The following is a 14,607-nucleotide window of genomic DNA, read 5'->3' on the forward strand; positions in this document are numbered from 1 at the left end:
AGGCACATGGTGAGGATTCAATAAACAGTGATTATTATACCATTAATAATAATTTCTCCCTGAAAAATCACAGAAGGTGCTGGGTGAGGGAAGGGGGAATGCCACATCTTCAATGCCACATAAGTCTCTGCTCTTAAGTAGCTCATCTAGAGACTACACAGTGTGCTAGGTAGGGGTGGGCAGGGGGACAGAGGCTCCTATTGCACCAGACTTGGAAGAACAATCTGGACAACCAGCTCACCATGAAGTAGTAAGGGTGATTGATCTCCTTCAGGACCTGAATGTTGTCTGTTGTCACTGAGTGAATACTGGAACACCAGGCCAGTGAGAAGAGCCAAGGTTCATTGACGAGGTATATGTTGATGGTGATGTTAGCTGCTTTATATTCTCTGGGAAGAAAAAGAACCCACAGGAGATTTCGACTTAATCTCACTCTCACATCTAAAAGGGGAACAGCCACCGTGTCATGAAAGGTTGTTGCTTAAATCACCGGAAACACCTGGTCATGTGACAACTTATGATATGACACGCTGAATTAGCTCATGTTGCAATGAGGATAAAGCTGTAGACTTAACACCTTTACTCCTGTACCAACAGTAGTATTTTATTCTTTTTTTAAAATTTAAAAATTTAAAAATTTAAAATTTAAAATTTAAAATTTTTAAAAATTTTTTATTGAAATGTAGTTGATTTACAATGTTGTGTCAGTTTCAGGTTTATAGCAAAGCGATTCAATTTTACATATATACCTCTATCTAAATCTGCATCTATTCTTTTTTAGAAACTTCTTCATTGTAGATTATTTTAAGATGTTGACTAGTTTCCTGTGCTACACTCTAGGTCCTTGTTGGTTATCTATTTTATTTATAGTAGTGTGTTTATTTTAATCCCAAACTCCTAATTTATCCCTCTCCCTTTCCCTTTGGTAACCATAAGCTTGTTTTCTATGTCAACAGTAATAGTAGTATTTTAGTAAACTACATGCCCTGAGACAAATAAGAGGGGAAGGGAGGGAGACAGGGAGGAAAAAGGAAAGCCCTGTCAGAATTTGTCGACTTCAATTCATGGTGTAAATATTCCTCCAATTTTTCTCCCGTAAGCTGCTATGTGCCAGCTGCAGTACACTATCATGTAGCAAATGTACTTACTTCCATCAGAGCGCTTACCACCCTTTACTCTCTTTATCTGCTTTCCTATCAGTCTTCTTCACCTGACTGTAGCAAATTAAAAGCAAAGACTTTGTGTTACTCGTCTCTGCATATCCAGTACCTGCTTCATAAGTAGTTAACTAAAGAAATAAAGAAATGAATGTTGATCTGGTAAATATTTACACTTCAAATATAAAGAATTTTTTAAAGCACTTAGTAGGGGAAATGGAACTCACATTTCCCTGTGCACTAAATGCCAGTAGGTATTTGTGCACTGTCTAAAGAGGCAAGGAGATCCAACCAGTCCATTCTAAAGGAGATCAGTCGTGGGTGTTCATTGGTAGGACTGATGCTAAAGCTGAAACTCCAGTATTTTGGCGACCTCACGTGAAGAGCTGACTCATTTGAAAAGCCCCTGATGCTGGGAAAGATTGAGGGCAGGAGGAGAAGGGGACGACAGAGGATGAGATGGCTGGATGGCATCGCTGACACGATGGACGTGAGTTTGAGTGAACTCCGGGAGTTGGTGATGGACAGGGAGGCCTGGCGTGCTGCGATTCATGGGGTCTCAAAGAGTTGGACACGACTGAGCGACTGAACTGAACTGAAAGAGAGAATCACTCTACTTAATATTAAGTCTTACTATATAGCTACAGTAATCAAGATAGTGTGGTATTAGGGAAGGAACAGACATATGGAACCGTGGGACACAATTTTAAACCCAGAAATAGACCCATAAGAATATGTCAAAATGATTTTTGACAAAGGTGTAAAAGCAATTCAGTGGGATAAGAGTTTTTCAACAAATGGTACTAGAGCAATAGGACAGGCATACATAGGCAAAAACCCCAGAAAACCTCAACTTACATCGCATACTTCATATAAAAATTGACTAGATGGATCACAGACAAATACATAATGTAAAACTACAAAACTTTCAGGAAAAATTGAGACCTATGGGCTAGACAGAGAACTCTCAGACTTGACAGTAAAAGCATGATACATAACTGAAAAAACTGATGTTAGACCTAACAAAAAATTTAGAACTTTTGTTCTGTGGAAGAATCTTAAGGAGATGCTACAGACCAGAAATAGACTGGGACAAAGTATTTACAAACAGAACATCCAACAAAGGACTATATCTATCCACGTTTTGTCAGAACTCTCCACCATGACCTGTCCATCTTGGGTGGCCCTATACGGATGGCATGGCTCATAGTTTCATGGAGTTAGACAAGGATGTGATCCATGTGTTCAGTTTGGTTAGTTTGCTGTAACTGTGGAGGTTTTCACGGTGGTTTGCATCCTGTCTGCCCTCTGATGGATAAAGATAAGAGGTTTGTGGAAGCTTCCTGATGGAAGGGACTGGCTGAGGGGAATCTGGGTCTTGCTTTGATGGGTTGGGCCATGCTCAGTAAATCCTTAATCCAATTTTCTACTGATGGGTGGGGCTGTGTTTTCTCTCAGTAGTTTGGCCTGAGGTCAAACTATGGTAGGGGTAATGGCAACCTCTTTCAAAAGGGCTTATGCCAGCATGCATGGCTCCCAGGACTATTGTATTTAGTGACCCTGAGCCCGTGGCAGGCCACGGTCAACCCACGCCTCTGCTGGAGACTCCTGGACACTCACAGGCAGGTCTGGCTCAGTTTTTTGTGGGGTCACTGTTCCTTTCTCCTGGGTCCTGGTGCGCACAAGGTTTTGTTTGTGTCCTCCAAGAGTCTGTTTCCCCAGTCCTGTGGGAGTTCTTCAATCAAATCCCACTGGCCTTCAAAGTCATATTCCCTGGGAATTCTCAGTACCTTTGTTGGATCCCCAGGTTGGGAAATCTGTTGTGAGCTCTAGAACTTTTGCAACAGTACGAGAACGTCTTTGGTATAATTGTTCTCCAGTTTATGGGTCACCTGCTTGGTGGCTCTGAAGTGGGGCTATGGCGACATCCTCCAAGAGGACTTATGCCACATGCCACATCTCCCAGGTCTGCTGCAGCCAGAGCCTCTGTCCCTGTGGCAGGCCACTGCTGACCCATGCCTTTGCAGGAGACACTAACACTCAAAGGCAGGTCTGGCTCAGTCTCTTGTGGGGTCCCTGGGTCCTGATACACACAAGGTTTTGCTTGAGCCCTCTGAGCATCTCTGGTGGGTATGGGGTTTGATTCTAAACATGATTTTGCCCGTCCAACCATCTTGTTGGGGTTTCTTATTTGCCTTTTGATATGGGGTATCTTTTTTTGGTGGGATCCAACATTCTCCTGTCGATGGTTGTTCAGTGGTTAGTTGCAATTTTGGAGTTTTTGCAGAAGATGAGTGTACATCCTTCTACTCAAACTTAAGGCATTAGAAACTTACTCCCCACTGGGCCAATACTGGCATATTGGGAAGAGGACTTATTCATCTATTCATCTAGACTTTCAAACTACTGCACAATTGCACTCATTTCACATGCTAGCAAAGTAAGGCTCAAAATTCTTCAAGCAAGGCTTCAACAGTATATGAACTGAGAACTTACAGATGTTCAAGCTGGATTTAGAAAAGGCAGAGGAACCAGAGATCAAATTACCAACATCCATTGGACCACAGAAAAAGCAACGGAGTTCCAGAAAACCATCTATTTCTGCTTTATTAACTACACCAAAGCTTTTGACTGCGTGGATCACAACAAACTGTGGAAAATTCTTCAAGAGATGGGAATATCAGACCACCTGACCTGCCTCCTGAGAAATCTGTATGCAGGTCAAGAAGCAACAGCAAGAACTGGACATGGAACAATGCACTGGTTCTGAGTTGGGAAAGGAGTACATCAAGGCTGTATATTGTCACCCTGCTTATTTAACATATATGCAGAGTGCATCATGCAAAATGCTGGGCTGTGTGAAGCACAGGCTGGAATCAAAATTGCTGGGAGAAATATCAGTAACATCAGATATACAGATGACACCATCTTTATGGCAGAAAGATAAGTGGAACTTAAGAACCTTTTGATGAAAGTGAAAGAGAAGAGTGAAAAAGCTGGCTTAAAACTCAACATTCAAAAAACAAAGATCATGGCATCCTGTCCCATCACTTCATGGCAAATAGATGGGAAAACAGTGGAAACAGTGACAAACTATTTTCTTGGGTTCCAAAGACACTGCAGGTGGTGACAGCAGTCATGAAATTAAAAGACGCTCGTTCCTTGGAAGAAAAGCTATGACCAACCTAGACAGCATATTAAAAAGCAGAGACATTACTTTGCCAACTTGGCCCATATAGTGAAAGCTATGGCTTTTCCAGGTTTTTACATAGCTTCATAGCTTATGTATGGATGTTAGAGTTGGACCATAGAGAAAGCTGAGTGTAGAAGAATTGATGCTTTTGAGTTGTGGTGCTGCAGAAGACTCTTGAGAGTCCTTTGGACTGCAAAGAGGTCAAACCAGTCAATCCTGAAGGAAATCAGTACTGAATATTCATTGGAAGGGCTGATGCTGAAGCTGGAGCTCCAATACTTGGGCTACCTGAGGGGAAGAACTGACTCATTAGAAAAGACCCTGATGGTGGGAAAGATTGAAGGCAGGAGGAGAAGGGGACAACAAGGATGTGATGGTTGGACAGCATCAATAACTCGTGTCCCCCGAGTTTGAGCTAGCTCCAGGAGTTGGTGATGGACAGCATGGAGTGCTGCAGTCCTTGGGGCGCAAAGAGTTGGACATGACTGCACCACTGAACTGAACTGACTGATAGAAGTAACTCTAAAAATTCAACAATAAAAATCAAGCCATTCAGTTAGAAATAATAAGAAAAGACATTTTACTGAAGAGGATAAACCATAGCTTTCACTATATGGGCCAAGTTGGCAAAGTAATGTCTCTGCTTTTTAATATGCTCTCTAGGTTGGTCATAGCTTTTCTTCCAAGGAGCAAGTGTCTTTTAATTTCATGACTGCTGTCACCATCTGCAGTGACTTTGGAACCCAAGAAAATAGTCTGTCACTGTTTCCATTGTTTTCCCATCTATTTGCCAAGGCAACTAAGAGCATAATAAGATCTTCAGTATCATTACCTGTCAGAGAATGAAAATTAAAACCACAGTGTGATATCACTACACACGTATCAGAATGGCTACAGTAAAAAATGACAATGCCATAAACTGCAAGGATGTAGAGCCCTGGGTCATCATACATTGCTGGTGGGATGTAAAACAGTACAGGCCCTCTGAAAATGTTTGGAAGTTTCTTATAAAACTAAATAAAACTTACAAACTTTCTTAGAAAACTTTGAAAACTACCATACTCCAGCAATTGCAGTTTTAGCCATTAGTCTCATAGAAGTAACAACATATTCACAGCAGGCAATTCTGGGAAGATGGCAGAAATAGAAGCACCAGGAACCTGATCCCATCCTGGACAATAACATTGGAAAAATCTAATGTAACTATTAATATTTTGGTACTATGGCATCTATTGTAGTCTTACAACTTTCAGGGAAATTTTAGATGGTAAGCTATAGTTAACATTAGTCAGTTTCATATAGTTAACATTAGTCAGTTTCAGCAACTCTAACAGTAGCAGTTACCATTTCCAGACTCCCATCTCCATGACAGGCAGCTGTGCCCAAGTTCCTAGAGCAGCTTAGATCCACCCTGTGACACACTATATAACCAAAGTTCCAAAAGCCAAAGGCAAATAAAGAATCTTGAAGCATTTGTCTCGTAGGAGATTCACAGGCACAGGAGGAAATTAAGATATTCCCAGGTAAACAAAAGGTGAAGGAGTTCATGGGCACTAGATCAGCCCTGCAGGAAAAACTCAAGAGCGTCCTCCAAGGTGAAATAAAGTAAAGGGACAGTAGTTTAAAGTCTAAGGGAGACAAAAAGATATCAATAAAAGTAAACATAAGGGCAACTATAAAAGATAGTATTATTGTAACAATGGTGTGTAACTATAGTCTTTATTTTATACATAATTTAGCAAAAGATCTATAGGAAAAAACCAGAATTATTAGTCTAAAAGCTAATAATTGTATAACTTTATCAACTTCACATGTTGTCTTTTACATAGTTTGAGAAACTTGCATTTAGAGGAATTATTAGTTTATTTTTGAGGCATACAGTATATAAAAATGAAATTTTCTGACATCAAAAAGTGAAAATGGAAGGACTGGAGTTATAAAGAAGAGTTATTGCATGTTACTGAATTTAAGCTTGTATAAATTCAACCACAGTGTCATAACTTTAGGATGGTAAGTGTCATTCCCATGGTAACACACAAAAATTAGGTATAAAAAAATAAAAAAGGAAACAAGAAAAGGATTTAAGCATTTCACTATGAAAAACAACTAAACACAAAAGAAAACAGTAAGGAAGAAAATAAGGGAAAAATTATAAGGTATATGCTGTTGCTGCTGCTAAGTCGCTTCAGTCGTGTCCGACTCTGTGCGACCCACCAGGCTCCCCCATTCCTGGGATTCTCCAGGCAAGAACACTGGAGTGGGTTGCCATTTCCTTCTCTAATGCATGAAAGTGAAAAGTGAAAGTGAAATTGCTCAGTCGTGTCGACTCTTCGCCACCCCATGGACTGTAGCCTACCAGGCTCCTCCGTCCATGGAATTTTCCAGGCAAAAGTACTGGAGTGGGTTGCCATTGCCTTCTCCAATAAGGTATATAGAAATAACAAATTAAAATAACAGATGATAGAAACAATATTTACAAAAATGACAGCAGTAACAACAATAATCTTTGTCCTTTTCAGTAATTTAAAAAATGTAAATAGATTAAACTCTCCAATCAGAGATTGTCAGAATGCATAAAAACATATGACCCATGTTTATGCTGTCCACAAGAGACTCATTTAAGATCCAAATGCACGGACAGATTGTAAGCGAAAGGACAGAAAAGTTATTTCATGCAAATAGTAACTAAAAAGAGCATGGGTGGCTATATTAATATCAGATAAAACAGGGACTGTGCAAAAAAAGTTTACATGTGACAAAGGAGGATATTATATATTAATACAAGTTTCAACATAGCAAGAAGATATATTAATTATAAACATTTATGTGCCTAATGATAGACCAGTAAAATTTACAAAGTAAACACTGACAAAATTGAAGCTGTATAATAACAACTGGAGATTTTAATATCTCATTCTCAATGATAAATGGAACAATTAGACAGAAGATAAGCAGGGAAACAGAGGACTTAACACAAGAAACTATATCTGAGACAGAACACTCAATCCAATAAGAACATACACATTCTTCTCAAGTGCATGTGTGACAACTCTCACTTTAGATATATTATGTCACAAATTATATCCAATCGAACACAATGAAGTCAGAAGTCTAACAAAAGGAAAATTGGAAAATTCACATATTTGTGGGACTTAAGTCTAAGGGAGACAAAAAACCTCAATAAAAGTAAATATAAGGGCAAGTATAAAAGATAGTATTATTACACTTTCTGGTAACTAAAGGATAAAGAAAGAAATCACAAGGGAAATGAAAAAAATATATGGAGATGAATGAAAATGAAAACACAAAAACTCATGGGATGCAGCAAAGGTGATGCTAAGGGGGAAATGCATAGCTATAAATTCTTACATTTAAAAAAATTAGAGGATTATTGCATCTATGTTCATCAATAATGTGGGCCTGTAATTTTCATTTTTGTGATATCTCTGCTCTTGGTATCAGAATGACAGTGGCCTCACACAATGAATTCAGAAGTGTTCGTTCCAAATAATATCATCAATGTCACAGAAGAACATAGAGGCAAAAATCCTCAACAAAATATGAGCAAACCAAATCCAACAATATATTTAAAAGCTCATATACCATGATCAAGTGGGATCTATCCCAAGACTGCAAGGAGTTTTCAGTATTATCAGATTGATCAATGTGAAACACCACATTAACAAACTGAAGAATAAAACCCATATGATCATTTCAATAGATGTAGAAAAAGCTTTTGATGAATTTCAATATCCATTTATGATTAAAAACTCTACAGAAAGTGGGCAAACAGGGAACATTCAGCATAATAAAGGCCATATATATATGACAAACTCACAGCTAAGATCATACTCAGAGTTAAAAAGCTGAAAGCACTTCATCTAAGATCAGATCAGGAACAAGACAAGAAGGCCCACTCTTATCACTTTTAATTCAACATAGTTTTGGAAGTCCTAGCCACAGAAACCACAGAAGAAAAGAAATAAAATGAATTCAAATAGGAAAAGAAGTAAAACTGTCTCTGTAGATGACATGATAAAATAGAAAATCCTAAAGACACTACCAGAAAACTACTGCTGCTGCTGCTAAGTCGCTTTAGTTGTGTCCGACTCTGTGCGACCCCATAGACGGCAGCCCACCAGGCTCGCCCGTCCCTGGGATTCTCCAAGCAAGAACACTGGAGTGGATTGCCATTTCCTTCTCCAATGCATGAAAGTAAAGAGTGAAAGTGAAGTCGCTCAGTCATGTCTGACTGAGCGACTTCACTTTCACTCTTTATAGTGACCCCACGGACTAAAGCCTACCAGGCTCCTCTGTCCATGGGATTTTCCAGGCAAGAGTACTGGAGTGGGGTGTTGTCTTCTCCTGGGTGGCCTCCATAGGCTGTCTTAAAATTCTGCTTTGAAAATAATATTTAGGCTCAAGTTCAAACATCTAGTTCTGCCTATTTGTTCATGACTTCTCAAGCATTTAGAGCATCTGCTTTAGAAAATAAAAATTCAAGAAGGCGAGAATGGCATCTCTTGCTCAGCATGCCTTGCTGTTGCATAACATATAGGTAGATTCCTCCTAAGCATGATTTAAGATGACTGAGGAGAAAATTCATATGAATCAAGTTGTTATTACTAACAAGTACCTATCTCTCTTATCAGTGAATTCAGTGAAGTTGCAAAATGCAAAATTAATGTGTATAAACCTATTGGACTTCTATACTATAACAATAAAATATCAGAAAGAGAAATTAAGGAAACAACCCCATTTGCCATTACATCAAAAACAATAAAATACCTAGGAATCAACCTACCTAAGGAGGCAAAAGACCTGTACTCTGAAAACTGTAAGATTTTGATAAAAGAAATGAAAGATGATGAAAAATAGATGGAAAGGTAAACTGTGTTCTTGGAATAGAAGAAATATTGTGAACAAATTATTGACCAGAGATGTATTAATAAGTTTTTTGTTACCCAAATGTTATTGACTGGAGATGTATCAATATTTGTTTACATAACAAGTTGCCAGCCATAGGTTTTGGCTTCGGTAAAAATTCCCTGGTCAATAATGTGTATGGAAACACAAAAGACCCCAAATAACTAAAACAACCTTGAGAAAGAAGAAAGGGGCTCGAGGAATCATAGTCTCTGACTTCAAGCTATACTTAAAAGCTACGCAAACAAAACAGTATAGTGCTGGCACAAAAATAGAAATGTAGATAAATGGAACTGGGATGGAAAGAACAAAAATAAACCCATACACTTATGGTCAATTAGCTTACAACAAAGGAGGCAAGACTATACAAGGGAGAAAAGGTAGTCTCTTCAAAAAGCGGTGCTGGAAAAACTAGACAGCTATATGCAAAAGAATGAAATTAGAACAGTCTCTAACACCATACACAAAAATAAACTCAAAACGGATTAAAGACCTAAATGTAAGACCAGCTATTATAAAAGTCTTAAAGGAATACATAGGTAGAACACTGTGATATAAATCACAATAAGATCTTTTTTGATCCATCTCCTGGAGTAATGAAAATAGAAACAAGTGGGACCTAATTAAAACTTAAAAGCTTTTGCACAGCAAAGGAAACCATAAACAAAATGAAAGGACAGCCCACAGAATGGGTGAAAATATTTGCAAATGAAGTGACTGACAAGGGGTTAAACTCCAAAATATACAAACAACCCATGCAGCTCAATAGCAAAAAAACAAGCAATTCAATGAAAAAATAGGTAGCAGATCTAAATAGACATTTCTCCAAAGAAGACATACAGGTGGCCAAAAAGCACATGAAAAGATGCTCAACACCACTAATTATTAGAGTATGCAAATGGAAAATACAATGAAGCATCATTTCATACCAGTCAGAATGACCATCATTAAAAAAAATGTACAAATAATAAATGCTGGAGAAGATATGGAGAAAAGGGAACCCTTCTGCCCTCTCAGTGGGAATGTAAATTGGTATAACCGCTAGGGAGAACAGTATTGAGATTCCTTGAAAAACAAAAGTAGTTACTATATGCTCCAGCAATCCCATTTGGGTATATACACAAAGAAAAGTCTAATTGAAAAGATGCATGTACCCCAATGGTCAGAACAGCACTATTAACAATAGCCAACACATGGAGGCAACCTATATGTCCACCAACAGATGAATGGATAAAGAAGATATGGTGTGCATGTGTGCATGCGTGCACACACACAATGGAATATTACTCAGCTATAAAAAGAATGAAATAATGCCATTTGCAGCACAGGGATGAACCTATTAAGTGAAGTAAGCCAGACGGCAAAAGACAAATATCATGATATCACTTATATGGGATCTGAGAAAATGATACAAATATTTTTTTTTACAAAACAGAAATAGATTCTCAGACATAAAAAAAACAAACTTATAGTCCCCTAAGGGGAAATATAGGAAGGGATAAATTAAGAGTTAAATCAAAGGATAAATTAAGGTATAAATTAAAATATAAACAATATCAAATACAAAATAAACAAAGAACTTATGTATAGCACAGGAAACTACATTTAATAACTTGAAACTCTAGTACTTTGGCCACCTCATGAGAAGAGTTGACTCATTGGAAAAGACCCTGATGCTGGGAGGGGCTGGGGGCAGGAGGAAAAGGGGATGACAGAGGATGAGATGGCTGGATGGCATCACCAACTCGATGGACATGAGTTTGAGTGAACTCTGAGAGTTGGTGATGGACAGGGAGGCCTGGTGTGCTGCGATTCATGGGGTCACAAAGAATCGGACACGACTGAGCGACTGGACTGAACTGAACAAACTATAATGGAAAAGAATTGGAAAAATTAAATATATATATGAATTAATTTGTTGTACACCTGAAACTAACACAACATTGTAAACCAATCATATTTCAATTAAAAAAATTAAAAAAAGAAACATTAGAGTACTAGGGATATAAGGTGCAATATGATAAATATAATTAATGCTGCTCTATGTTATATGTGAAAGTTATTGAGTAAAAAACTTCTATTTCTCCAGTTATGCATCTATATGAGATGATGGATGTTCACTGAACTTCTTGTGATAATCATTTAATGATATTTGTAAATAAAGCATTATGCTGTGCACCTTAAACTTATAGTGCTATACGTATATTTGAATAAAAGTGGAAGAAAAATTTCAAAACCAAGAAAGATTTCATATCAACAACATATCTTTACAACTTAGGAAACTAGAAAAAGAAGAACAAAGTGATCCAACATAGTAAAAGGAAGAAAATAATAAAGATTAGCACAAACACAAAACAGAACAGAAAACCAACAAAGAAACCAAAAGTTAGTTCTCTGAAAATATCAACAAAATTAGTAAATTTTTAGCTAGAGATACTAACCAGTCTGTTTTTCCATGTCTAGTTCTAACTGTTGCTTCCTGACCTGCATATAGGTTTCTCAAGAGGGAGGTCAGGTGGTCTGGTATTCCCATCTCTTTCAGAATTTTCCAGTTTATTGTGATCCACACAGTCAAAGGCTTTGGCATAGTCAATAAAGCAGAAATAGATGTTTTTCTAGAACTCTCTTGCTTTTTCGATGATCCAGCGGATGCTGGCAGTTTGATCTCTGGTTCCTCTGCCTTTTCTAAAACCAGCTTGAACATCTGGAATTTCATGGTTCATGTACTGCTGAAGCCTGGCTTGCATAATTTTGAGTATTACTTTACTAGTGTGTGAGATGAGTGCAATTGGGCAGCAGTTTGAGCATTCTTTTGCATTGCCTTTCTTTGGGATTGGAATGAAAACTGACCTTTTCCAGTCCTGTGGCCACTGCTGAGTTTTCCAAATTTGCTGGCATATTGAGTGCAGCACTTTCACAGCACCTTCCAGGATTTGAAATAGCTCAACTGGAATTCCATCACCTCCACTAGTTAGAACTGGATATGGAACAACAGACTGGTTCCAAATAGGAAAAGGAGTATGTCAAGGCTGTATATTGTCACCCTGCTTATTTAACTTATATGCAGAGTACATCATGAGAAACGCTGGGCTGGAGGAAGCACAAGCTGGAATCAAGATTGCCAGGAGAAATATCAATATTTCTACCCTAATGGCAGAAAATGAAGAGGAACTAAAAAGCCTCTTGATGAAACTGAAAGAGGAGAGTGAAAAAATTGGCTTAAAGCTCAACATTCAGAAAACTATAATCATGACATCTGGTTCTATCACTTCATGGCAGATAGATGGGGAAACAGTGGAAACAGTGTCAGACTTTATTTTTCTGGGCTCCAAAATCACTGCAGATGGTGTCTGCAGCCATGAAGTTAAAAAACGCTTACTCCTTGGAAGGAAAGTTATGACCAACCTAGATAACATATTGAAAAGCAGAGCTATTACTTTGCCAACAAAGGTCTGTCTAGTCAAGGCTATGGTTTTTCCAGTGGTCATGTATGGATAGGAGAGTTGGACTGTGAAGAAAGCTGAGCACTGAAAAACTGATGCTTTTGAACTGTGGTGTTGGAGAAGACTCTTGAGAGTCCCTTGGACAGCAAGGAGATCCAACCAGTCCATCCCAAAGGAGACCAGTCCTGGGTGTTCTTTGGAAGGACTTATGCTGAAGCTGAAAGTCCAATACTTCGGCCACCTCATGTGAAGAGTTGACACATTGGAAAAGACCCTGATGCTGGGAGGGATTGAGGGCAGGAGGAGAAGGGGACGACAGAGGATGAGATGGCTGGATAGCATCACCGACTCGATGGAAGTGAGTTTGAGTGAACTCCGGGAGTTGGTGATGGACAGGGAGGCTTGGCGTGCTGTGATTCATGGGGTTGCAAAGAGTCGGACACGACTGAGTGACTGAACTGAACTGAACTGAACTAATAGACCCAAATTACTGAAGTCAGAAATGAAATTGAGGATACTATTACAAGATTTATAGAATTAAAAGGATTATAAAGGATATGAGCAATATGAGCAATTGTATCCCAATAAATTTGGTAGCCTAAGTGAAATGGAAAAATTCCTAGAAGCAAGAAACCTACCACAACTGTATCACGAAGAATTAGAAAATGTGAATAGATCTACAATCAATAAGGAGATTGAATTATTAACTAAAACTCTTCCAACAAAGAAAAGCCCTGGATCCAATGACTTCACTGGTGAATTCCATCAAACATTTCAAGAAGAACTAATACAAACCCATTATGGTGACATTAGAAAACCAGGAATCAATAGGATGTGTTAATGTGAAGAAACTGGAGCATTTGTGTCCTTCTGTTTTTAGAGTTGTGAAAAATAGTATGGTGGTGTCTCAAAAAATTAAAATTAGAATTACCATATAATTCAGCAATTCCACTTCCTAGTATATACCCCAAAGAAATGAAAGCAGGTCTTGAAGAGATACTTGTACCCCCATTTTCATAGCAGCTTTATTCACAACAACTGAAATGTGAAAGCAACCCAAGTGTCCATCTATTGACAAAAGGCTAAGCAAATAGTGGCATATACATACAATGAATTATTATTCAGTTAAAAAGGAATATATTCTTCAGTGGATGAATTCAACATGGATGAACCTTGAGGACTTCATCTAAAAAGAAATAAACCAGTCAAAAAAAGACAAATACTACATCATTTCACTTATATGAATCAAAATCATAAAGATATAAAGTAAAATGGTGGTTTCCAGAGTCTGGAGGCAGAGTATGATGGGAGCTCATTGTTTAATGAGAACAGGATTTGAGTTTACAAGATGAAAAGTGTTAAGTAGGTGGATGGTGGTGACTGCTGAAAAATGTAATGAATGCATATTAAAGTCACAAAGTTGTGTATTTAAAAATTATCACAAAAGTAAATTTTAAGTGTATTTTAACGTAATTAAAAGTTTTTAAAGAGAGGGAAGGGCTTCCCTGGTGGCTCAGAGGTAAAGAATCTACCTGGCAAACCCAAAACATGGCTTTGATGCCTGGTTTGGGAAGATCCCACGTGCCATGGAGCAACTAAGCTTGTGTGCCACAACTACTGAGCTTGTGCTCTAGAGTCTGGGAGTTGCAACTACTGAGCCCATGTGCCACAACTACTGAAGTCCACAGCCCTAGAGTCCATGCTCTGCAATAAGAGAAGCCACCTCAACGAGAAGCCTGCACACTGCAACTACAGAGCAGCCCCCACTCACTGCAACTAGAGAAAAGCCTGTGCAGCAACAAAGACCCAGCACAGCCAAAAATAAAAAACACAGAGAGGAAAGTCTTAATAAGCTATTAACTCTTAGTTTAAAAGTTGTGTTCACATG

General features: G+C 38.4%; 1 protein-coding gene across 1 annotated transcript in view; it reads right to left on the bottom strand.

Annotated features, from left to right (window-relative positions):
• The window catches only part of LOC128059925 (glycerophosphodiester phosphodiesterase domain-containing protein 4-like), a 93,681-nt gene that overhangs the window by 4,335 nt on the left and 74,739 nt on the right, over positions 1-14,607 (bottom strand). Inside the window, exon 13 of the mRNA XM_052652174.1 lies at positions 242-389. Coding sequence (XP_052508134.1) covers positions 242-389 — 148 coding nt within the window. The remainder of the gene's footprint in view (positions 1-241; positions 390-14,607) is intronic.

The sequence above is a fragment of the Budorcas taxicolor genome, chromosome 15 (genome assembly GCF_023091745.1).
Source record: "Budorcas taxicolor isolate Tak-1 chromosome 15, Takin1.1, whole genome shotgun sequence".
Taxonomy (NCBI): Eukaryota; Metazoa; Chordata; class Mammalia; order Artiodactyla; family Bovidae; genus Budorcas; species Budorcas taxicolor.